We start from the raw sequence: 27,246 nt of genomic DNA, 5'->3' as shown, positions 1-27,246 counted from the left end.
TGTCCTATTAGTCCTACCTATCCCCTAACACAGTGTTCATTCTCCACCCAAATATATAGAATTTTCTTCTCTAATTAAGAAAATAACTGTCAGATAATGGTCTTTAAATTCTCTTCTGACATTTTCTAAAAAAATGTAATGTTATAAATTATATAAAGCCTTACATAAAGGACAGAGGCCCAGGGCATGCTGTTCAGTTGTCAAGGTCGTATATTCTACATTAAGTTAACTTAAAATTTCTTCGATGTGAAGGATCACAGTTTGTTACCCAAGGTAGCAAGCCAGCACACTGTGAAGCACCGTGTCACCACTGAAACCCACCACTCTTATGAATGCCTGCTCACTGTGTCTGTTACTAGTGACTCAAACTAGAACCCAAAGAATCTTTCTGGACTTCCTCTCATCTGCACCCCAACCATTTAACCAAGATAGATATCTATTCACTGCCTCATCAATTTTAGAATTTTCTCTCCTTCTTACTGCTTTAATCCGAGTAATATTGCTCATTATCTCTCAGCAGAACTTAGAAAAGCCTCCCAGCTGCTCACTGGTTCCTTCTGCTTTTCAATCCCAGCTTTGTACTGTAGTCAAAATGATCTATTTATATGGAAGATATGATATTAACACTCCCTTACTTGAAAAGCTCTATTAGTTACCCCATTTACTAGTGGAAAAATAATTGAAATCCCAGGTTATTTTTAGGGTCCCTATCCCTTGGTTCTTGCTGCCTTCCTTTTTCTCAAATTTTATGACCCAATAATACCGAGCAGACTTTAGTTCTCAAGGCACACACCATGCTATTTAACTTAGCTATGCTTTTGCAAGCTCTTAACCCTTGCTTAGATTTCCCTACCTACTTTCTTCTTTAAAAAAATATATTTAAAATCTCATTAGTTAACATACAGTGTAATGTTGGTTTCAGATGTACAATATAGTGATTCAGCATTTCCATAGAGCACCCACTGCTCATCACAGTGAGTGGATTCCTTAACCCCAATAACTTATTTAATTCATCCCTCCACCCACCTTCCCTCTGGTGTTCACCAGTTTGTTCTCTATAGTTAGGAGTCTATTTCTAGTTTCCTTCTTTTTCTCTCTCTCTTTTTTCTTTTGCTCATTTGTTTTGTGTCTTAAGTTCCACATGAGTGAAACCATATTATATTTATCTATTGACTTATTTCACTTAGCATAATACTCTCTAGCTCCATACATATTTTTGCAAATGGCAAGATTTCATTCTTTTTTTATGGGGGAGTAATAGTCCATTGTATATATATATATATATATATATATATATATGCTATATCTTCTTTATCTATCCATCAGTCGATGGACACTTGGGCTATTTCCCTACCTAGTTTCTTCTTATAGTTCTTAATCTTTCAGGCTCAACTCAGAGGGTTTCTCCTTTAGGAAAATGTTTGCAAATCCCTAGAATGGGCTAAGTCTCCTTTGTTCTTTCATAGAATTCTGTGTTTACTGTGATTTGACTTCTGGCCACACTCCACTGACTGACATCTGGGTCTCACATAGTAGCAACAATATTTTGAAGATAAAGTGTATCTCTTACCTAGCTCCTCTCTGTAAGAAATGGTTAGTTCTTGCTATCTAGACTCCTGGAATTACCCAAGTTTCAAGTTTGTTCTCCACTTATTTCTTTAATCTCTTGAGCCATCTGAGGCTCCTTCAACAATTTATCCTTTTGAAATAAGAAAGCCAGAGTCAGCTTCTGACACTTTGAATGAAAGAACCCTACTTATCAGTTTGTGTTTGAATTTTTAAGAATCTATAGCGTAATTATTGTTGATATTTTCAAAGTAGCTATCACTACTCCTCGGAATAAATTGTGGCCTCTAAAATACTTTATTATTTGATGCTAGTATATACATAGAAAATATATAAGCATACATGTACACATATGTGTATAGATCCCAAAGGCTACAGTGTCTCTTCATTAGTAAAATAGCTCCACCCAGCTAAATGTTTTTCTTTATGTAAGGTCCTGAAAGTACTTTGTTTCTTATTATATCTCAGCACCCTTACAAATACTTGGAACATAGTAAGTCTTTAACAATGTTCAATGTTCAATGACAGAATGGATGAATAAATGAATAGGCAAGTGATATACTTTTCTTATAGAATTAAAAATATTGATTCTGAGATAGAAAGATTGCATTTGCCAATATTGCTCAATAAATAAAATTTATTTTCTAGATGAGCCTTAGCTTTATAATTTCTAATCAAATATGACTAGCTTATTTTAAATCTTGACATATTTTGCCAAGATCAGTTGCAGAGTCTGAAACTTAGGTATTAACCTCACACCTTGAGTCTTCCCAGGAAATCTGTACCTACAACCCAGCTGATAATTGGTGCATGATCAGGCTGGATAGAGGTTTTCATTACTTGGTTCCTTTTTATATTCTCAGCTATAATGAAAACTTGATTCAATAGTTATTGCAAATAATTCTTTAGGTGGGTTTTATTTTGCTCCCCATGCAATGGCTTTTAAAATGTGACAGACTGTTCTTAATGGGAATGACTAAAATCAAGTGGCTTTCATGCATTTTTTGAGCAGTAGAAGTTTTTGTTTCTTCTTTTCTATAGTCAGAAAAATTTAGCATCTAACTCCAGAGTTGACATAAGATCATTATTCACTTTCATTAGTTAAGCATCACCAAAATAAAATCTATGTAGCCTGAACAAAATGTATGTATATGTATGGGTGTGTCTACACACACACACACACACACACACACACACCCTAAATGTGGTAGATGTGAATCACAACCAGTTGAAATATGAGCACATGCAAAGACATGAAAGCATGGAGGCAGTTTTGAGAGGAAATAAGAGGAAATGGAGCTCTAAGTATTGTTCTAGAATGAACATATTTCTCTCACAGATTTTGTATAAAAACAGGTCATCTGTGTTCTATTGAAACAAAATCTAGTCAACTCACCTTCATATAACCAGTCAGCAATCCCATTAAAAATAATTCCTTCTTTTCCAGAAGATGTCAGTCTCAATGAACTACTCTTTATGTCAGGTTGATAGTAGATATTATTTTCAAAAATATAAATCTGGATCCAGAAACATATAAAACAAACCAAAAAATGTAACACATTAGGAAGCTTTCTAAGTACTCATACTATAGAATAATTGCTGAAGAGCCAAGTGTTGTATTGTTTGCCTGCTTTTAGTTTGTCTTTATTTAATACCTACATTTGCATCGCTTTCAGTTATTAATGGCTGTTGCCTTATCATATCAATATCAAATTGTCATTTAGAAATTACACAGTACCAATACTGAAGCTTTTAAATCCATAGTTTCAACAACAATTGTTCATCTGCTTAATCCCTTTTTTTATGCCACAAAAATGATTTGGGTTTGAGCTAACACTGCACACTTAAGAGACTGATAAACTATGATAGATGTCACTTTAGTAATAGCCAACTCACAGCTGAAAAGTTTCAATTTGGGATCTTATTACAAAAAAGGATTTGTTCATCAATAAAAATAGTCTCTACGGAATCTTTCTGATTCCATCCAGCTCGACTCACAAATACTCTGATGAAAGCAAAGGGTGGCAAAATTCCTTTGAATTGATAAATGGGACACACCTAGCTATGCCCCACTCTTCACTGGCAGTTCTTTTCTAACTAGCATAGCAGTAATAGTAACTGTGTGCTTGAGAGTTCAGGAGAGGCTTTTAATTTCAACACATCACAAAGCATTCCAAAATAATATTAGGATCAACAATAGCCCCCACAACAGGAACAACAGAAATTAAACAGGCTCTGTCTACACAAAATAGAGATAATTCAGGATAAAATTATTTAAAATCCATGTTCAGATAGATATATTTAATGCCAAACATTTCAAACTGCTGGCCTGTATTATAATATAACCTTCAGAGAACCATGTTTTGTCTATATGTTGGGGCAGTAGAATATTGTCTAATGGAAGCCAAATTACTATCTACATTGAACATTCTAAAAAGGTAGAAGATGTTCTAGAGGCCTTGTGTTCTAGCGTGCTACAGGACCATTACCTAATAGCAAACAGAGCAAATGCCAGGACTTCTGATATAATCCTCTAATTATGAGATCCTAGATTTTAAATCTCAGTGTGCAAAATGATGAAAGCAATCTTAATATCCAGAAAATTTCATTGATATTCTACTTTGATTATGGTGATTTGGCAAGTATGTAACAATGAGCAGATATAGTTAATCATTTCAACACTTCATGTCATTTATATCACAGGTGAGAATGCCAAAATACACATTTTTGAGGGGTGGGGTGGGGAGAAAGAAAGCTATAACAGGTTGTTTAAAAGAGAGGGCTTTATAACAGGCAGCCTAAATTTAATATACAAATGACTCTAATAATTTTCCTAACCTTTTAAAATCTCAGTCCTCTCCTTTTATAAAATGTGGATAAGTCTCACACCTGCCTTAGAGATCTGTTGTGAAGCATCCATGACATGATGAATGTAGAGCATATAATACATGTGACTGTTACTACAGATAGATAATTTGGCTCAAAATTCTAAGCTTTATGGAGGTGACAAATTCTAAATCAAAATAAACTTATATGGCTTAAGCCAATGTATAAACTGTCACAAATTATTGACCAGTATTACATGTTATATTGGTAAAATATGGACCAGGAGTAATAGAATATTAACAGCTGTAGTTTTAGTACCAATAGTGGGAAGAGGAGAGGTAATAACAAATGATATTTACTGGTTTCCTTTCATTTAGAAAGTTTTCAAGTGACAATAGGAAATAAGAAATAATTATTGAAACCGTGTGGGTCATATGTAGCCAGAAGTTTGAGAACTATTATCAAGGGTCTTAAAACTGGATAGAAGGTGGTCTTATTTTTTTTTAAGATTGATTTTATTTATTCATGAGAGACAGAGAGCACGAGAGAGCGAGAGCGAGAGACAGCGAGAGAGACGCAGAGACACAGGCTGAGGGAGAAGCAGGCTCCATGCAGGGAGCCCACATGGGACTGGATCCTGGGACTCCAGCATCATGCCCTGGGCTGAAGGTGGCGCTAAACCACTGAGCCACTCAGATATCCCAGAAGGTGGTCTTAATTACAACTTCTTGTAATAGAGAAAAAAATATTCACTTTATTCTAGCCATCTAAAGCTTAAGCTTTACCTATTTTGTATACTACCTTCTTTTGCCTTTCACAAAGAGAATGTGAAATAGGCACACAAAGTCTTCCTTACTTGGAAGGAATCCTCTTTTTGTATCTGAACCTTCTATTAGGACTTGTGAGCAGTAACAGTTCAGATCATCCACACCCATGCTACTTAAGCTCATATGGCTATTCCAAGGAGCAGAGGTTACTTAGTCCAAACTAATATAGCTCCAGATCCTCAGCTTTCTGAAAGGAACAAACTCTAAGTCAAAACAATTGATAAAACCTCCACGATTCTAGCAGATGTATAAATTATCCAAAACCATTGACCAGTAATTACATTTATATTTGAAGAACAGATTGGATGATATTCAGAATCCATATGAAACTGACATCTGCTTCAATGTAAAAGAACAAGCAATATGGAATCAGAATTTTAATGCTATTTGCTGAAAGCTGCAATACCAGGGAATGTCCATAAGATCTTTTTTCTGTGGACAAAAAACTAGTGACATTAGTGACTGCCTTCATGAAAGTGTACATTTATAATCTTATAACTTCTTTTAAAAAGCTAAAGTTTTTCCTTGGGTTATATTAGTTTCAAATAATAGTCACAAACTACTAGCTTAACAATATGAGAAGTGCAAATATGCACTCTGATGAAATTAAACTGGATCCAAATGTCAATCATCAAGGACTGCAACTAGATTTAAATGACATTGAAAACATGACAAACACTAATGCCATTTATCCTAATGTTGATTAAGCTGTCATAATATTTTTGATGCCATTAATTAATGCCTTCAAAGAGCCACATAAATAACAAATAGGAATACATAGCTATTTGACCATTTTACTCTTCAATTTAGATAGCAAGCCAACTACCTAGTTTTTCAAAATCAGTGGTCTTAATGTACTTAAAAAATAACTAAAAATTGGTAAAGTTGCCAGAAAGGGAACAAGAAGGCAACTGAAGTACTATATGCTGAATCATGATAAGTCAAGAAATACATAATATATGTTCTAAGAAATTAGTCAATGTATCAGTTGATATTGGTCATTACCAAGTGATTGGACACAGCAGTGTCACTGCTTTGCAGAAGTTTATATATAAAGGCCAATTTTTCACCTTTTCTTCCCACTGCCACAATCAACAGGAATACTTCTGATGGTGGACACCTCAGAAGCCTGGATTTCTGGGTGAAGAAGGTTGGAGTAAATTCATTCCCAACCCCTAGCCAACTTGTAATGGACACATAGCAAGAAATGAACATTTGATGTTAAAAGTTAAGATTTTGGAAGTGAGAGTAATTACAATGTAAATTAGCCTACTGTGACTGATTTAACCAGAGACAAAGCCTGATAATAGCAGACTCTTACGAACTTTTAACCAGCTTAAAAACAACACAGAATAAAACATGAATATAATTGAATATTAGACCTATTTTTGCTATAATACTGCTATAAAGCTAATCCACCTTCCTTGATTTTCATAATTTTAAATTAGAAAACTGTGAATCATTCAAAAATCCCCAGGCACTATAATGGCATTAGAGGATCTGCAACAGTCTAGTTAGGATAGCATTTGAGGTGCTTTCTATTATGACTTGCTTTCTGGGGAAAAATGCAATTAAGAGACTATCCCAGATAACAAATACTGCTGGCAGGGATATAGTGAAAGGAGTCCTTTCCTATGTTGATTGTGAAAACAAAGTGGTATGCCCATATGGGAAAGCAATGTGGCAACTGAAAACAAAACATAGTCTATATCAGCAATCCCAAACCTGGGACCTCATCTTGTAAGGAAAAAAAAAAGAAAAAAGAAAAAAAAAGAACCAATGTGTAGAAAATGCTGATGCATGATATTTATTTCAGCAGTGTTTATGATGGCCAAAAAGAAGAGTCAAAGTGAAAACCCATCAAAGCAAATGCCTGGATGGATTATGATTCATCTGTATCATGTTAGAACATTCAGGCTTTGTGGAAAACAAAGTAGTATTACATGAATTGACTTGGAGAAGGTTCGCCAAGATATTACTGAGGGACAAAAGACACAAAAATTATTTAATGCACTAAATAATGACAGTACTGATACAAATTTATACTAGCAGTAACCTAACCAGCATATATACATTGGCCATTGTCTATTGCTAGTCAGCTCCATGCCTGCCCCTATATAGTCTTTGATTACAGTGGGCCATTAGAAGCTCCAAATTCACATTTCCCAGACCCTCTCGCAAACTAGTCTTCTAAGCTTCTTAGCCATATGAGTTCTAGTTACTTTCTGTAAAAATGAGAGAATCAGTAGTTAGGTACTGAAAACCTTTGCCTTTGGCAGTTGGTCTAGCCAACATGAGCCAGACTGATTCAGTGATAATTTATAACATTTATGAATGAATGAATGAATGAATAAATAAATAAATATAAAGAATTATAGGAATACATATATGCATATGTATTGTGTATCTATACAAATTATACAGTCACATAAATATGTTTATGTATAACTGTGACTCTGGAAAGACACATGCTAGCCTTTTTTTTTTTTAAGATTTTATGTATTTATTCATGAGAGACACACAGAGAGAGAGAGAGAGAGAGAGAGAGAGGCAGCGACATAGGAAGAAGGAGAACCAGGCTCCCTGTGGGGATCCCAATATGGGACTTGATCCCAGAACCCCGGGATCATGCCCTGAGCCAAAGGCAGACACTCAACCACTGAGTCACCCAGGCGTCCCACATGCTACCCTTTTAATATGGGTGCATGTGTTGGAAGGTGGATATACAATGAGAGAGGAATAAAAAACAGGTAACCAAACAGAAAAGACTGGGAAAATATGCTAAAAAGACTTGATTACATATATATATATATATATATATATATATGTATATGTAATCATATATTTATATATAAAAAAGTACCACCAATAATGTCAATTGTAATAAAAAAATAATGACAGTGATATAGAAATTAGTCTGGCATGTATGCATGAACAGGTGATTCTTTTTATTATTATTTTTTTAAAGATGGAATGTAATGATAAACGGTGTCTTCTTAACTTGGATTAGGATTTTTCTTTTTTTTTTTTAGGTTTTATTTATTTATTCATGAGAGAGAGAGAGAAAAAGAGAGAGAGAGAGAAGCAGAGACACAGGCAGAGGGACTAGCGGGCCTCATGCAGGGAGCCCTCCAGGATCTCCAGGATCACGCCCTGGGCTGAAGGCAGGTGCTAAACTGCTGAGCCACCCAGGGATTCCCGGATTAGGGTTTTTCAAACTACTGACATTGAGGATTAGATATTTCTTTTCTTTTTTAAAAGATTTATTTATTTATTTATTTATTTATTTATTTATTTATTTATTTATTTTTATTTTCTATCTATCTATCTATCTATCTATCTATCTATCTATCTGAGACACAGAGAGAAAGGCAGACATAGAGGCAGAGGGAGACACAGGCTTCCCACAGGGAGCCTTATTGGGGACTTGATCGGATCCGTATCCCAGAATCATGCCCTGAGCTGAAGGCAGGTGCTCAACCACTGAGCCACCCAGGCATCCAGAGGACTAGATAGTTCTTTGTTGTGGAGGACTGCCCTGGCATTTTGGGATTGGCGACAACCCATTACCTCTACATACAAGATGCTAGTGGCAGCTCTTTCTTTCAGTTGTGACAACCAAAAATGTCTCCAGACATTACCCAATGTCCCCTGCAGGGGAGGAGAAAAAAAATCGTTCAGTTGAGAACGATTGATTTTGACATAAGTTTTCTACATGTATATGCTCCATAAATGAAATAATTTAGTTTAATTCCCCAAGCATTTAAAAGCCAATTTGCAATTTGTTGTTTGAAAGTACACTGCTAAGTGCACCTGGGGCTATAAAGATTTTAATGTGTAGTCCCTATCTTCAAGAAGATTATAATTTTATGTGAGAGATAAGCAGGTAAACTCCTAAAATCCAATGAAGAAAAAATACATATTACAAGGCATAGTCATGAGTGGCAGAGGTCAGGTGAGGGAAGTGATTCATGAAGACATTTTTGAGATACTGAATTTAAATCATGTCATTAAGGACAAGGGGTGATTTCATGGGATAAGGAAGGTAGAGAAGAAGAAATGCCAGGCTAAGGGAAAAGAATGAGCTAAAGCCAAAATTGAACAACTATCGAAATATTAGAATAACTATTTCTTAAGATTTAGGAACACCTCTATCTACCTATGACTGTCTAAAAGTTAAGATGGTAACCAACCATAGACGAGGTTGAATGCTAGACCAAATGGTTGGAATCCCATTTTTTTCAATGACTGAGAGCTGTAAGATGTTTATGAGCAGGTGGGCAATTAGGAAAATAATTGGTAGCAATAAATGAATGGAAAGTGGAACCAGAGAATGCTGGCAGGATAATTCAAATATTATGCTTAATAGAGACAATAATTGTAAAAATGGAGTCATTATTCCTAACATATGACTTCCTGCTTATGTCTAAAACATTTGTGAATACCAATGCCAATGTTTTAGTAACTCTCACTTGGATCATTTAAAGCTTCATTCTTAGAGTTAGACATTGCATTTTTTTTTTCACACTAGTTTCATACCCTTCAAACAATATGCAGTTCTCACCTTTCACCCTGCCCAAAGAGAAACTGAACATTCAGTCAACCAAATCCTTGGCTCCTTCTGGCTTCTGGCCCACCTCTACTCCTGCCTAATCATTCTCCCTGGCCCAAAACTGGCTGCAAAATTTGTGTAGAACCTTTGCCTTTTGCTTTACCAGGAACAGATTTTCTATTTTCAATCATGCCTGCTTATCATTTTTTTAAAGAACTTATATTAAACTAAATATTTTTATTAAAATGAATTTCATCTAATATTATCTTGGAAATAAGTGACACAAAAGAAGATTTTGCAGTGATTTAGAGTCATCGTTAGTGACAGATGTTATCATTTTTCAATAAATGAGAAAATTTCATCATATGGACAGTATGAAAACATATAATTATGCATCCAATTATTTTTATCAAGATAAAGAATAAACCACCTTGAACTCCATCATACAAATAAGTTGTTGAAGGACATTTAAATGTTTTTAATATATAAAATATTTGACCTATTTAAGCCATTCTATTAATGAATCTAGTTCCATTGAATTTGAAATAAAAATTTTCCTTTTAAGCAATATGCTGCCACTTAAGTCTAGGAAACATCATGAGGATAATTCTTTAAAGCCTTTAAGTATAAATTTTTATAAATAAAAGTCCTTATTTTGATTTATATAACTTAGAATCTTCGGGTAATATGAAAGAATACAAGCAGGAAAAAAAAAATGGAGTATTTTGGTTTTACGATTAGAATGGCTAAAATGAAAATGAGAGCCAAAAGTTAAGTGTTGTCAAGGATGTAAAGCAGCTGGAACTTTCATGAACTTCTGGTGGGAGAGTAAATTGGTACACTTTGTAAATCTCTGTAACAGGTTTTATCAAAGCAGAACATATGTGTAACTGCATGACTCAGCAACTCCATCCAAAGAGTTTCTTAACAGAAATGTATGTGGGTGGGTGGGTGGGTGGATGGATGGATGGATGGACTGATTGATTTACATATATATATATATATATATATAGGAAAGCAGGGATATGTATGTTTATATATATATATATATAAATATATATATATATATATAAATCAAGGCACATATTCAAGAATGCTCATAGCAGTGCTATTTATAATAATTGATGATACTGCAAATCAGGGTAGAGATTACCTTTGGAGGGGAATAGTGACCTGTAAAGGGTAGAATAGGGGTTCTGGGATATAAAAAATGTTCTGTTTCTATTCTGAGCACTGAGTAGATGGGAGTATACACAATTATCATATTCACTGCATGTATGGTAAACCTAAAGAAAAAGGAAAATGTAATATGCCAAACTTTATTTGCAATCGTAATTCATTTAAAATACTAAAGATTACCTGTATGTCACTGAAAACTACAGTGCATCATTCAACTTTATAAAAATTCTGTTTCTTTAATTTGCCAGTATGTAATAAATTCTGAGTGTCCATTTATATAATGCAAAGTAAAGCTATGAGCACAAGTTAAATAGTTTGATTACCTCTGACATTTTGGCTTTGAATAAATCTCTCTGTGGGTTATAGAGTACCGCTTTCATTTCTCTGCAGGACCATCTCTCGGATATAGAACAACTCACTCAAATCATTCATGTCACCTTTGCACCAGTACCTGACATTCTAGAGATATAATCACTATCAGAGAACTCTCATCCCTTGACATTTGCAATTATTCATATCAGGAAGCCCTTTCAAAGAGTTCTTATTTCCTAAAACCTTTACAGAACATTATGCATTTTCAAAGAAGTGAAATATATCCCTTTGTCTTAAATTCATAATTATGTAAGTCACTTCCCAGTTCCAAAGCACTTTTATCCATGCTTTCTTAGGAGAAAAATGGACACCAGATAAAAGTTAGCAGATAGACAAATGACAGCAAACTCTAATCAGTGAAATGTGACAATGGCAGACTATATGTTGGATATGTCAGTCCGTCAAACTCATCTAGCGTAAGAGAAGACCTTATGATAAATAGAACATTTTGATAATCGAGGTTAACAAAAATATTTATGGGCCTCCAGTAATAAACTGAGACCTACAGAAGATAGTCATCAGCATTATTACATTATTAGAAATATCCTTATGTACTTATTTACATGTCAAATGCTAGAGGATAGAAGGACCTAGCTACTCTGTATACATGTCCTCCTCTATCTCATGTTCTTCTCTTTCCTTTCTCCTTCACCATCCATCTTCTTGCCTTTTTTCCCTTCTTCTAGTTCTCCATGAGATGCCAAATATGTATCTGGTACCGTTTATATGCTAGGCACCGTGCTAAGCCTTGGATATAGTATCTCACGATCTAAAGTGACTTCACAATACAAGCATTTACAAATTAATGTAGGTGTGGTAGGTAACAAAAAATAAAGCCAATGTACAGGGACATTAATTCAGGATAAAATGTGACTGCTTAATGTGTCATGGCAGTCGAATCTGAAATGGAAAATAGAAGGAAAAGCAAAAGTGTGGGAAAATGGGATTGCTATTAGAGAGACATGGGACCTAATTCTGTTAGAGATCTTTGTAAAACTGGGCATTAAGTTACTTTGTTTCTCTGATATTGTTTCCTCATTAATCAAGTGCTGATATTAATGCTTTTCCTGGTGGTCTACAGGGTGAAAGAAACCCAAATTAGGTCATGAATGTTGTTCTATGTACCTGCACATAGAAGTTCAACTTTTCCAAAACTAATTGAAGCCCGTAAGTATTGGCCATAAAAAATATGATTTAAAGAGAATCAAACATTCCTCTCCAATTATCCTAAAAAGAAGCTGAAGTATTTGAAGAAGGTAAGTTAATGACTTCACCTTCTGTTTCTCTGTATCAACTACATAATGTTTATATTTCTTCTCTTTCCTAGACACTAAGATCTGACTTCCATTCTTATTTTGGAGGATTCTTGAATTATGTGAGTGTTGGGGAGAAGCAGAGCCTCATCTCTAATCATAAAGATAAAAGGCCAAATAAACATCTCTAGGTTATGATCCTACCTATGATTCTGAATCTTGAAGGAATAAAGCTGCAGTTGAGAAATTATTCACCAGAGCAATAGCAAACCCTCAAGGGTCCAGCAAAGGCAGAGGCAAAATGCCCACTGATGTACTGCCAGTACAGCATCCTAATCACATTTCCTGCAGCGTCCCAACTGGATTTTCCTGAACACATCCCAGTGTCCAACAATGCCTGGGTCTTTGTGACTCTTGTGACTCTTGTGCATTTTCCAGTCCTGGAATTTCAACCTTCTCACTGATTCCAACAGCTTTCACTTTCTCTTGAAATGGACCTGAGTATTTCTCTTGCTTACTTCCAGGAATCCTAATTGCCAGATGGCATTCAACAGTTTAACAGTCAAACTCTCATGGATAAGGAAAGCCCTTCACTGGTTTTTATGTAGGGAGCAAACTGAATTAACCCCTCTTTTTGCCACAGCTAGCTCTCCCCTCCTTAATCCCTCCACAGATTTGCAAAAAGCATGGCACATATGAACTTTAGCTTCTGATGCTAAAACAATTTGTTTTTATATTTGCCTTATGACTCCTTTTATTTCAAATGGGGACTCCTATGTTCGTAAAAGAGATTCCCTGAGGGAGGGTTGAGGGAGACTGGAAGAAATTCTCATATGCTTATCAATGAGTCTGTGCCTAATGCTTTCCAGTTTATAGGCATGCTGATAAGAAAACAAATTGAAAAATGCAGAATGTGGAACCAGCCTTGGCTATCTCCCATGCACATTTCCCACAGCTCTAGACTCTTTATTTCACTTCAGGCAATTACAAGGCATCCTTGGCCACAAATGAAGAAATATAGGTGTTTGTTTGGCTGTGTTTGTTGTTGTTGTTGTTGTTTTTAACAATACAGAAATATCCATTTTTTTTTCACTATAGCCTCCAAAAATAGTGGATATCAGTAAAATGACCATGGAAAAGTTGACTTAACAATGGAATGTCTATGTCCAGAATCAATTTGCTTATTCTAGTTAATGTTCTTATGAACTCAAATTTAAGTGACACAATGATAAACTGAGGATGAGAATCATATACATTCAAGCATAACCTGGGATTCAGAATAAAAACACCTGAAATATTCCCCTGCCCCCTAAAGTTCTATAGAAATGGCTGTCCCTCTTATGCTTTAGTTAATCTGCCTGCTGCAATGGGGTATAATTAAATCCTACCTGTGACGTATGCATACCTGCAGCACAAAATAGCATAATAACTTTTTATTTTGTGGATGAAAGTATGTAAGAAGGTGTGTAAAAGAGCATTTTCTTGTGGGGGCCGAGAAAATTAGGCCATTCCACCTTAAGTTCAGCGTTAGCATAAGTACAGCCATCTCAGGCCCCTGTGAATAAGAGCTGAACTTTACCTTACTTCAGTTAGGGAGGTGTGGGGGGGTGGGGGGTGGTAACAGCTTAACGCCCTAGAAAGCCCCATATTAGAATGAGAACAGAGCTCAATGCCAGTGGCAGAAAGTCCCATATCAGAATGAGAACAGAGCTTAATGCCTTTGAAAGCCCCATATCAGAATGTAAACAGAACTTGAGAAATTCCTCCACCCCTTCTGGAGGTCCCCTAGACCAGCCCATAAAACTAAGCTGGAACCCACCTCAGGGTCCAAGTCCCTGCTTCACGGTGTCGGGTATACTTGGACCCAAGCTCAAGCTTGTTAATAAACCCTCATGTGCTTGCACTGGTGTCGGCTCGTCAGTGGTTTCTTGGATTCGCAATATTGGGCACAACATTTCTGACTCTTAGCATTTCATGTTTGGTTCTTTGCCATAGATTATTCACTGCTGTCCCTTCAGGTCTCTACTTCCATCCATTTAATAAAATGACAAAACTTTGTCATCTTCTGTCAGTGCTTCAACTGAGATTGATAACCAACTAAAGAAGTATTCTATTACTCAGCATTCAACAAAGAATAAAGGCTAAATTGTTTAGGCGAAAATTCAGAGCAAAGTATATTATATAGGACTTATGTATTAATTCACCTAGAAGGCAGCCCTCACCTTTGTAAATCTCATCCATTTGCCATCACGTACATATGGTTTTTGAGTGTATTTGTTTCATTTGCTTCACCCTTAGAAAGGCATTGACACATGTACACACAAAAACAAAACAAAACAAAACAACAGAAAAATCCACCTTGAACAGGTTGGTTATATAGACTTCCTAGCGAAATGTCACTTTTTTCAAAAACAAGTGTCAGAGGTTATTGTAGTTTTATGTTAATTGAAGATACATATAAATAAATATTTACTCCTGGGGAAAATATGTTTAACTCTCTTAATGGAGAACATTTAAAGATGAAAGAAGACAGTAACTTATGTTCAGCATAGGAGAGGGCTATATACGGAGGGATGACGGTGGTATACTTAACTCATTCATTTGCAATTCTATGACACTTCTAGTATGTACCACGTCTATGATAACATTGTCTAAGTCTTGGTCCCTGTTGTTGATGAATTCAGAGTTTAAAATAAGAAAGATAAGAAAAAAAAAGCTGTTTAATAAAATATGATATTTCTGTGATATAGTAGTACACACAGAACTATTGGAATGGAAGTGAACGATATGAAATATGGATTCCCCTTGCTTTCCAAAAGTTTGTGTTAGGCCACTTCACTTTTCTGAAAGACCTACCTTCATACCCTTTTTAAACTAACTGAAATCAATCCTAAGAGAATTTTTGCTTTTAGGAAAAAGTCATTATGGTACTTAGATAGGCCTTTTGTGAAAGCAAGGTGCTATAATGTGCACTTTCTGAGAGCACGGGATACCTGTAATCCAAATTTGGCTGAGGAACAGGAGGGTCAGAAAAGGCTTCAGATGAGGCATGGCATTCAGCTGAGCTGACAAGTTCCAGTAGATGCAGAGAAAGGTAAACCAAGATTCCAAGCAAGGAAATAGTTGAGGGAAGGCAGATTTAGATGATCCGGCCTGAAAACACAGTGAACAGGAAAAACAGAAAGGAAAGGAAGAGAGATGACAAGACAAAGAGATGTGTGATAGGAGTGAGTGAGGCCAGGCTATACATATCAAAGAATTATCTGAGAACTAGAAAGAAGTGAGAGAAACATATAAAGAAAAGGAGATGCCTTCTTCACAATTTTCCTTTTACTGGTTTGAATGAGCATTATGAAAACCAGTTCAATCTAAAAATTGACTAGAAAAATATTAGTCCATTTGTGGAGATACATAGATGGATAAAGTGTATTGAAAACTTTTAATTATGATCCTATGGCCTTTAATTTCATTTTGAATTAATCTCAATTGTTTTCTGTACCCTCTGTCCTAGTTGAGCATCAGTTGAAATGGGATCTCACTGATAATGTAATATTAACAACTAAGGCAAAGCCTACCTATTACTGAAACTCCAAATGCCATTCCCAAATAGGTCTCCTGATTCCACAGGTATTTAATACCCTAAAACAAATAATGTGCCCTGTATTAAAATGGACTGCTTTTCACATTAGCCATTGGTGGGAGGTAGGTGTGTTTCTAAGTTTAATGCATATTATACTCTAACATTAGAACAGACAACAGAGACTAATAGAAAAGAAAATGTAGTATCATAGGATTTCACTCATATGTGGAATTTAAGAAACAAAGGAACAAAGGGAAAACTGAGGCAAACCAAGAAACAAACTCATTGAAAGAGAACAAACAGATGGCTTTCAGAGGGGAGGTAGGTGGGAGATGGGCAACACAGGTGATGCGGATTAGGGAGGGCATTTTTATGAGGAGCACTGTGTGATATATGGAATTATTGAATCACTGTACTGTACCCAAAACCAATATAACACTGTATGTTAATTAACTAGAATTTAAATTAAAAAAATAAAGAGAGAAAAAAGATAGATAGCAAGTTGCCACTGATGACCGGGTATCATAACTCTGAAGAGATATATGATTGAGGAACAAATAGCAGGATTCTGGGGTACCATCACCAGTGCATACCCATTTCTTGATTTATAAATGGAGAATGGGATAAGAAAATATGAAAAGTGATCATGGTTTGATTTAAGCTTCCTTTCAGAACGGTCTCCCTACGAAGGATTTTTTTCCCTTACAATTTAGAAGTAATGAGAAGGATGAGAAAGGAGACATACAAAAAGAAGGAGAATTAGATTTCAGGAAATATATCCAGAATTTTAAGTTACTTCATCAAAATAATTTAGGCAGCAAGTCTGCTATCCAGAATCCATCCCGCAGTTTAAGCAATAGGATGCTTTTGTTTTGTTTTTAATTTTATTTATTTGAGAAAGAGAGAAAAAAGAGCACAAGCAGGGGTAGGGGCAGAGGGGAATCAGATTCCCTGCTGATCAGGGAGCCCAAACTACATTGGGCCTCTTCCCAGGACACTGGGATCAAGACCTAAGGTGAGCAGTAGGATGTTTTATAATAGCATTTATCCTACCAAAGACCTTCAAGGTTCCTAAGGATCCTATTATCACAACAATTAAGTCTCCTTGCCCCCAGCTCTGTGATCACCTTCCTCACACAGAATCAACTAAATCTCTCTTGTCACTTATTCCTGTTTGTGTCCCTCAAGATTGTAACTGTTGCCACTAACAACTGATCTCCACCTTGCCATCATCCCCAGAACAATGCTCAGCTCTTTGTCATCTCAGCCTTCCATACTCTTTCATGCTACATTTGAAAACAGGCACTCTCCAACCAACCTACTTTCCCCTACTCTGTTTCTTCTCTAAAAGTTTCTTCTTCCTCTTAGTATTAACTGAACTTGGTCTCCCTTGTGGACATCATTACCCAGGAGCCCTGTTTGGTGACTCCTGATTATTTTCACACATCTCAAGATGCTCACTGCTCCCTATTGCTTCTTTAGAACATAACTTTTCCACCCCATTATTTAAAAAAATCTTTTTCATATGAGGTTCATGCCAATTATCTTTACCAGTCTCTGGCTCTTCAAAGTACAGAACTGATATTCTAAAATACTAGGTCTAATGGGCAGGCATTATATGAAAATGAATTCCATGGTCTAAGGCAGGATTCAACAAACTATGGCACATGAGCAAAATCTAGCCTGTCTTTGAAACTGCATGGTTCACAAGCTATGAATGGTTTTGCAGACCATCATTTGTGATTTGATGAGAGGGGACACTTACTCACTTACTTGAGAAATTAAGTAAAAAGATTTCCCACAAAAGTATTTTCATTCTTCTCATTAGTAGACATGTACTATAAAACACTGTACTTAATCATTATTTTGCATTATCTCAATAAAATGTTTTGGTAATTTGTTTTCTGTCTTGTTACGTAAGTACCCATAGAATACCTTCTTAATTTTGCCTGTTGTCCTGCAAAATCAAAAATATTTACTACCTGGTCTTTTACAGAAAAAGTTTACCGATCCTTGGTCTAGGGGAAAACAACAAAACATCAAATTAAGCAAAATTACAGTTTTTCTTTCCTTCTTTCCTCCCTCCCTCTCTTTCTTGCTTTCATTTCTTTTAAATTTGGAATTCCTCAACACTTTTGTTAATTCCATTATGAATCATTGATATTCATGACATAATGTTGCACTTCTTAAATGCATTTGACCATGACTATTTATTTTTTAATCAAAACATCTTGCAGGCCAAATATTCTAAGGGAAAAGTTTTAAAATCACATTTTAAAACAGGTCCTATTTCTTAAATAAAAATGTACTGGTATTTGGATCATTATTTGCATCCTTAAGGACCAATTATTTTCACAGCTTTCAAATTGCATAGCACTTCTCTAAGATGTGGGTCAACTCTATGTCATCAAAGTTCAGTAGCAATCACAAACCTCATCTTGAAGAAATTAAATGTTAAGGATTGACTGGAATTAATGTGATCAATTTAGAGCAACATTTTCATATTTTCTTTAAAAACATGGGTGAGGATCTCCAAAACCAACTGATTCATATTTACATATTAACCTTACTTTAAGCACCGTCTACTCAGCCACCTGATACTTAACAGGAAAGCCTCATTCCCTCATCCCAGACTTCACTTGTCAGCTTTCCATTGTTTTCCCTTGGATCCACCATTCTCTTATGCTTTTCAAGTTATGCATGAGAAGTTAGCTCCAATCTTTCTTATCTTCTGGGTCTCCTCATATGCCCATGGTTTAATAAAAATCCACAAAAATAATTCTTATCCATACTATTTATAATACTATGCAGCTTTTTTTTTCATACGTACAATTGTAATGGGTTAGCATTTCAAACTTTACTAGGACAGTCACCTCAGTGGACTCCGTCCAAGTTAGTCCCCCACACTGGGACATATCTGTCTTCCATACACCTGCTGGAGTTACCTTAAACTCCATTTGAGGTGCACAAGAATCCAATGTGATTCTCAATTAACAATTCCATCAAAAATGGAGCCACCACAGTATTCCAGATCAACCTAGCCCAAACCATTTTATCCTAGCACATCCCTCATTCTTTTTATCTTTTAGATTCTCTGATACAACAAGACAAACTCCAGGGAAAATATGTTAAATCTTCTAAGACATTTGCAAATAACTTTCTTTGTTTTGTATAGTCTCTTTTTATTTTCTGTGAATACACACATATCACTTCCAAACCCCAATCAAGAAATCATGATTTCAAGAAAACAGACCCACTATTTTCTCCTTTTTTAAAAAAGATGCACTTAATAAGCTTTTCCGCATGTGCTACATCCATTGAAAATTTGTTCAAATTATTTCTTGACTTATCACCTTCTGCTTCTGGATTTTACGGTTTCAGCAGTTCATGAGTTTCACTCCAAACAATTCTCTAGAGTGACTAACACATAGCAAATTCTAACAACACACTTTCTGTTCTTTCGAAAACTCAAGCACTTATTTATATTTATAGGAAATATTTACCACATTTTTCTCACTAAATTTTTGGAGGTCATGACCTTTGGGAGTAATACATGCTACCAGGAAGTCTGAAATATTTCATTAGCTATACGATTAAAAATAGATTAGCTACCAAGAGAATGCATCTTAGGTTTTGGAAATAAGACAGAGGACAGAAACCTCAAAAGCTTAGTGTTCTAGGAAAAAAAAAAAACCTGAAACAATTATAAATCATTGATCAAGAAGCACTTTCAAAATGAATTTTCAATTTTTCAAATGTACTAGGAACAAAACTGTTTAAAAAGGAATGCTGTTTATGAATTCATGATTCCACCTTTGTTTGACTGATGGACATAAAATATCACATACCCTTAAGTTCTAAAAACACCAGATAATTTGATTCTTATTAGTCAACAACCAACATGAAGTGCCTTAGTTATGGAAGTTAATAAGCTAATGAAAAAATATAGGAATGTTGTAAATGTACAGTTTCTTACTTTCCCACCATTTTCATCATTACGGTTGTCAAGAGTATTACAAATACTTATGTTATATACCTTCAAAGGCTTATGGCCATTTTTAATTTTAATGGCAGCATGTTTTATGCAGAAATTAAGACATAATTTAGTGCTTGATGCTTACTCATACATTTAACATTTCACTGTTCTTTCATTCCCAAGGTCTGATTTCCTCTGATATTTTCTTCAACTGAAGAGCATTTCTTGTAGTATGGGTCAGATGAAGACAAATTCCCTTATTTTATTCCCTTTTTTGTTTTAATCTGAAATTGTTTTTATTTATTTTACCTCAATTCTCCATGGTTTCTGGCAAGAAGTCTGCAGGCATTCTAATTGTTGTCCCTTTGTATCTAATTTGTTGTGGTGCTTCTCTGGCAGGTTCAACATTTTCTCTTTATCTTTAGTTTTTACAGTTTGACTAATATGTACCCAGGAGTGGTTCTCTTGGAATTTATTGTTTTCCTCTGGGGGAGTGTGGTCACTGAACATCTTGAATACGTATTATCTTTTAATAATTTTAGGATATCTAGCTATCATTTCTTCAAAGACTTTTTCCAATTTCACTCTCTCCTTTTAATTTTTTTTAAATTTTTATTTATTTATGATAGTCACAGAGAGAGAAAGAGAGAGAGGCAGAGACATAGGCAGAGGGAGAAGCAGGCTCCATGCACCGGGAGCCCGATGTGGGATTCGATCCCGGGTCTCCAGGATCGCGCCCTGGGCCAAAGGCAGGCGCCAAACCGCTGCGCCACCCAGGGATCCCTCACTCTCTCCTTTTAAAATTTCAGTTACCATAATGTTAGGCTTTTTGTAATTTTTCTTCTGGTCCCTGGGGATCTATTTTTTTCCTTTTTTAAAAAATCTTCTTACTTTTTTTCAGATGGAATGATATGTATTGATCTGTATTTCACTGTCTGCACTGTCATTTCCATTCTGCTACAAATCCTTTGTAGTTGCTTTTTTAAGTTAGGTGTTTCTCAATTCCAGAAATGCCCATTTTGTTCTCTTTCATATTTTTACATATGTGTGTATAAAATACAGTATACACACACACACATGCATGTTTCTATGCTGATACACCCTATCTGGTTCTTTTGCATGCATTTATTTTTCTAACTCTCAAGGAGCACAGAATAGCAACTTTAAGGACTTTGAAAATTAAAGAATCTATAATTCAGTTTCAGTCACAGGGTTGATTGAATTTACACAACTGCTCATACTTCTTCTCTAACTCTCTCAGGGTTTTCCCCTCACTCTGGGAATTATGGTCAACCAGGGACTCTTTCTCTAGCTCCTGTCTGAAGATAGTGGGTTTTCCTTTCAGAGAGTCAGCCCCCACATATCTACCTCTGCCTCAAATACAGCTGCTTTTAAGATAATATCCTAAAGAAAAAAAAATGGAGAACTCACATCTTGCTGTTCACTTTGCTACTAATTTTTACCTCCTTCCCAAATTTGCATAGTTTTGTTTAGTATCCAGAATCCTTGGGTAGTTTCGTTTTTTTAAAATATTTTGTCTAGAGTTTATAGCAGAATTCCCATGAGGCTTGTTTTGCTAACAGCTTACTCTTCCATATCTGAGTTGAGAAGTCATTTATTCAGCTTTTTTAAAAAAATATTTTTATTTACTCATGAGAGACACAGAAAGAGAGGCAGAGACAAAGAAAAAGGTAGAAGCAGGCTCCCCCTGGGGAGCCTGCTGTGGGACTGGATCCCAGGGCCTTGGGATCATGACCTGAAATAAAGGCAGACGTTCAACCACTGAACCACCCAGGTGCCCCTATTTATTCAACTTTAGTCAAAGTTCTTTTAATTGGAGAATGCTCTGGAAATGGAATGGTATTTTCCAATATGAAATTTATCATATTCCTGGTGTAATACATTTATTTTTCCTTTTCATATTGAATCTCTTGATATCGGGCAAATGACATAATTCCAAAAAAGTGATAGTGGTTTACATTTGAAGACAACTCTAGTTCAAAGAATCCACTTAAAAATCTGATATCCCACTAGATATATGCCATTACTTTTCCAGGGACAAGACAGGGATTTTTTTAGAGACAGAAAAATGGTTAAGAAGAAAACAGACAACAGAAACAGAAAATGATGTAAGTTTTCAAAGGGAAAGTTCTTTTGAAAGACACTGAATTTGGGTAACATAAACAGACGTCAAAGAAATTCATGAACTAGCTTTTTCTATTCTTTAATGAATAGCCAAACTTGGCTATGATTACCCTTGTTCTGTTTTAGTTCTGGGACATAAAATGTAATTACTAAAATAATTTTGAATCAATAAGGACTCAAGTACCAAATTTTATATATAATATACATAAAATATAATTTTGAATATATATTAATTTTATATATATAAAATATGGTTTTATATATAATTATCTTCATTCTATCATTCATATCAGAGCACATTAGAAAATATCATGATACTGACCAAACTTTTTTACCATTCTTCTTCAACATTAGTAGTTCTGTTTTGTTTTTCTAACAAGTAAAACTAAAGGACCAAACCATGGTTCTTTTATTCAAGCCATGTAATTTTTTATGTCCCTTGTTCCTTCTCAAACTATAATTCCTATTCTAATAAGATAGTATAAATATATTTTAAAGACTAAATTACCTATTATCCTACTACTCTAAACCAGTAATCATTTTTACTTTACTATCTTCCCTTGCTACCTTTGTCACCAATTGTGTTTCACATTTTTAGCAGAGATAAAATTTCATGCCATTCTATATGCTCATCGCTAGTATGTGCTGCAGAGTATAAGATATACATATAATCCTGTTTATCCACTTTATCTTTACATACACACACATATATATAACTTGTCATCTTTTTCTCTATTTTGAAAGTCCCTGAGGTGCCTTAGTTTTTACATGCTGTTTAAGTAATCACTTTTGTCTCAAGAACTTCATTTTGTCATTTATAATAATTCTTTAAACATACTTCATTTAAAATGTAAGAAATGCTCTGAAAAAATATTAAACTAAATGATATAATGTCACTGTCAAACTCCAGTTCTCTCCCAGGGGACAACCACTCCTAACAGTGTCTCTCTCTATATATATATATATACACACCATAATATACAATACAGAAGTAGAAATGATATAAAATCATTGTTTTGTTTATTATAATAATGAGAACATACTGATTAGTCTTTTATTACTGGATAGCATTGCATATCTGCACATGGAGAAGAATCATAGTTATTTCAATGGCTTCCTAATAGTTTATACTTTTATGTACTCTAATTCATTTTATTAGTCTAATAATGGTGACCTATTTAAATTATTTCTAGTCTTTTATTTTGCTTTTTAAATTATAAATAGTGTCCCAGTGAATTTTCTTTTCATATGCCTTAAGGCACATATGTAATATGTCTTCCGGATGGATTCTACATTTGGAATTGCTAGATATATAATACTACATTTCTTCTGGATATAATCTTAGTCCAATAAGAATGTGTCTGTGAGATTTATGTTTGTTTGTTTTTATTTCTAATTTAATTCCTTTGTTGTCCAAAAACATGCTCTGTGTGATTCCCATTGTGTTATACTTATTGAGACTTGCTTCATGGCTCAGTGTGTGCACTTGTATATGCCAAATATTCTGTAATTGCCGAGTACAGTGTTCTGCAAACGTCAATGACATTATGTTGGTTGAGTGGGTTGATCAAATATTTTATATCTTTTTTGATGTTCTGTCTACCTGTCCTGTACTATACCACAAGTGCTGAAATTACCAGCTAAAATTGTCAATTTGTCTATTTCTGTTTCCAGAATGTGGTTAAGTATATATTTGCTTTCAATCTTTTTCTGGCTTTGGGGAATTATTACTTTATGTTCCTTAGAGATTACAGTATAAGATGTGGTTGATTAATAGCATCATAAAAGGTAGGGTTTCTTTTCACATTTTCATTTCCTTTGTTGTTTTTAAGGAGGAGAACAAGGGAAGAACTCCTCTATGCACCATTTAAAGATGTCTGAAGTTTTTCTGACAAGAAGAATTTTGCCATTAATGCAGACAATAGTTCCCCTCAGAGAGTTTTCACGTCATTTAATAAAACAAAGTAAAACAAAGTAAATCACTAGAATACTAAACTCTTCATAATTGGTATCTCTTTACCTCAGGGGTTGTGTAGGATGGTTTACATCTTACAAATAACACTATTATAATTTTATTTTTAAAGGTTCTATTTAGACCACTGATGGAATATGACTTGACATCACTGTAGGATAACCCTGTATGTTCAGAGTGATAATAAGAGATATGCCAAACTTTAGTTGCAATGAAACAGAAACTAGGAAATTTCAGTGATTATCATCTACATTGTTATTCTATTCAAATGGTTTCTTAGCAGGAACTGTCCAAAGTGTTCAGTACATTGGATTATGCGTGACCTAGATTTATAGTTTAAAAATCTGCAACCATGGAGCCTCCACAGCTCTTACTATTTGTTATTTTATTTAATGTTAGGAGCATCTTGAGGAAAGAACTGCCAGCAAAATTGCTATCTCTGGGAAAATAGGGAAAAAACAAGATATGGTCGTTGCATTTACCCCCATTATTGCTAAATAACTCAAAACTGTTTAAACATAAGTTAAGGGAAATTTTGTGAATTCCTATTTGAAGTAGGAAACAAACAATGGTTATTCTTTCTGTTACAAATCTGACATATTTTATATTTCTGGCTATTTGATTCTTTTTATCTTTTCACAATTGTCACTTATATCAAGTCATAGTTTTTTGTTAAAAATATAAATGAATTAAAGCCTTTAATTAAAGCATTTAATGATTCCATATGCATCTATTCTATTTCTTTTCGTATTGAGAACTTCTGTATAGTCTAGAGGAATACCTTTAAATATAGGTCCTGCTATGTACAATTGACCTTTGAATGACATGGGTCTGAACTGTGGAGGTCCACTTATATGTGGACTTTTTTCAACAAATACAGTATAATACTGCAAGTGTATTTTCTTTTCCTTATAACTTTCTTAATAATATTTTGTTTTCTTTAGCTTATTAGTTTATTGTAAGAATATAGTACACTTCTGTTCAACAGTCAGCTGGTAGTTAAGTTTGAGGGAAGTTAAAAGTTACAAATGGAGTTTTGTCTGGGTGTAGGGTTGGCACCCCTAACCTCTGTGTTGTTGTTTAAGGTCAAATTTACTTCAAACCTCAGCTTTCAGGTCACTTCCTCCAGGAAACTGCCCCATCATCTCGGAGAGCCTCCTGCCCTTGCAAAATGAGGTCTGTGTTAGGACCCTCCCATTTCAGGTTTTGCAAGAGGGGAGTATCCCCGTTTGGCTCTATTTTCTGCAAATTCCTGGAATATAGAGATTATGCCTTTTATATTTCTATGAATAGGAATATAAATTCCTTTAAATAGGAATAAAGATTACCGCTTTTCCCCAAAAGAAATAATTTCAGATGTCTCATTATTAATATTGGTACTTTTTATGATGAAATATTGATTTCTGTTTGATTCTTCTAAATGTGAAATAAAACATTAAACACATAACATAGGCAAAGGTTATCTCAAATAGTATTTAGTGGATTGATGATTTTCTTCTCTTTTCTTTTTCTTTATTTCACATAAGCCTGGCAATATTTCTACTTACCCTCCGAATCTCTAGGGCTGGCCTCAACTAGAAACTGTCAGCATTTAAATAATTTCTGTTTTCACATGCTGACATAGGGTGCCACACTCTCTCAAAGCAGCTTCCCTTTAATTATTTTCAGTGGAAAATCCATGCCTGCTGCCTCTAGAGCTCAGTATACAATTATACACGCTATGAGGATTCCCTGCCTTCAGAAGGTTCACAGTCCAAGGCAGTCAGCAAAGATAAGTCAACATATATTTATCAAGTGACTTCTAATAAGGCCATTGCACACACCTAAAGCAACGTGAAGACATCTAACCTTATGCAAGTTGCTCCATTTCTCCTTACCTTGAAATATGCAACACTTAACTAGAGGAACCATTTATACGTGTGCTTACAGAAAATGAGAACTGTATTTTCTTTTTGTTGTTGTTGTTTCTTTTCTCACAACTCTTGAGATCAAGTCTTGAGCTGAGATCAATAGACACTTAATCAAATGAACCACCCAGGAGCCCCAGAACCATATTTTCTATTTCTTTTGAAAGATCTCTGAATTTAGATTTAAAAAGTTATAAATATGCTATTCAAATAATTATCAGACACTGGAGTCTACAGCAGTGCTTAACTGATATGTAGGTAATTTTCATAGCAATGGAAATTAATTTTCCTTTACTATATGTAGTAATTGTATATATATATGTGTATATATATGTGTATATATACACACACATATCTATACATACATACACATATTTATTTTTCCCTTTCTACTCATATACTTATAATGTTATAGTATTTTATTCATATAAGAATATATTTTCTGTCACATTTAAATATATAATATGTTAATGAAAATATATACCTGAATACAATGCAAATTTATCAGTCAAAATGTTTGGGACATTTTAAGGGTGTCTTGTTATTTTTGTTAAGTCCAAACAGTTATCCTATTACGGCTCACTAGGTTATTTCCAGTCTAATATTGAGTAAAGAAATTATAACAGCTTCTTGATATTAACTTTCCTCATGTCAAATTTGAAGCAAGACACATTCGACCTTAAATGTGCCTAGCACTAAATGTGCTAAGAGGGATTGCTTTTATTTTCTGGAACAAAAAACAGGAACATTAAATTTTGTTACAGATAACATGAAAAAGGTAATTTGTTTTCAATTATCTCCACTAATGAAGATGAATGAGGTAAAAAAAAATGCTCAGAATTCATTTATATGGGAAACAGTCATTGCAATAGGTGCTTGAGGATGTTAATGGTGTAAATTTTCTGATTTTACTGCTTAGTTTTCCTCCACCAATTGAATGTACTAGGAATGAACACTACACACACTAGACTGAAGAACTTACGTGAAGTAGAACTTGACTCCTGCTGGTCCTTTTTAATCTATTACTAGGACACCTCATATATGCTAGGACTTGATACCCAAGACTTTCATCGCAGAATGTATATGATATT

General features: G+C 34.7%; 1 protein-coding gene across 1 annotated transcript in view; it reads right to left on the bottom strand.

Moving 5' to 3' along the window:
• DPP10 (dipeptidyl peptidase like 10) overlaps positions 1–27,246 on the bottom strand; it is a 599,711-nt gene that overhangs the window by 107,558 nt on the left and 464,907 nt on the right. The window contains exon 8 of the mRNA XM_055316192.1: positions 2,963–3,083. Coding sequence (XP_055172167.1) covers positions 2,963–3,083 — 121 coding nt within the window. The remainder of the gene's footprint in view (positions 1–2,962; positions 3,084–27,246) is intronic.

This window comes from Nyctereutes procyonoides, unplaced genomic scaffold, assembly GCF_905146905.1.
Source record: "Nyctereutes procyonoides isolate TBG_1078 unplaced genomic scaffold, NYPRO_anot_genome, whole genome shotgun sequence".
Classification (NCBI taxonomy): Eukaryota; Metazoa; Chordata; class Mammalia; order Carnivora; family Canidae; genus Nyctereutes; species Nyctereutes procyonoides.
The sequence above is the reverse complement of the archived record's forward strand: the minus strand, read 5'-3'. Positions and strand labels throughout refer to the sequence as shown.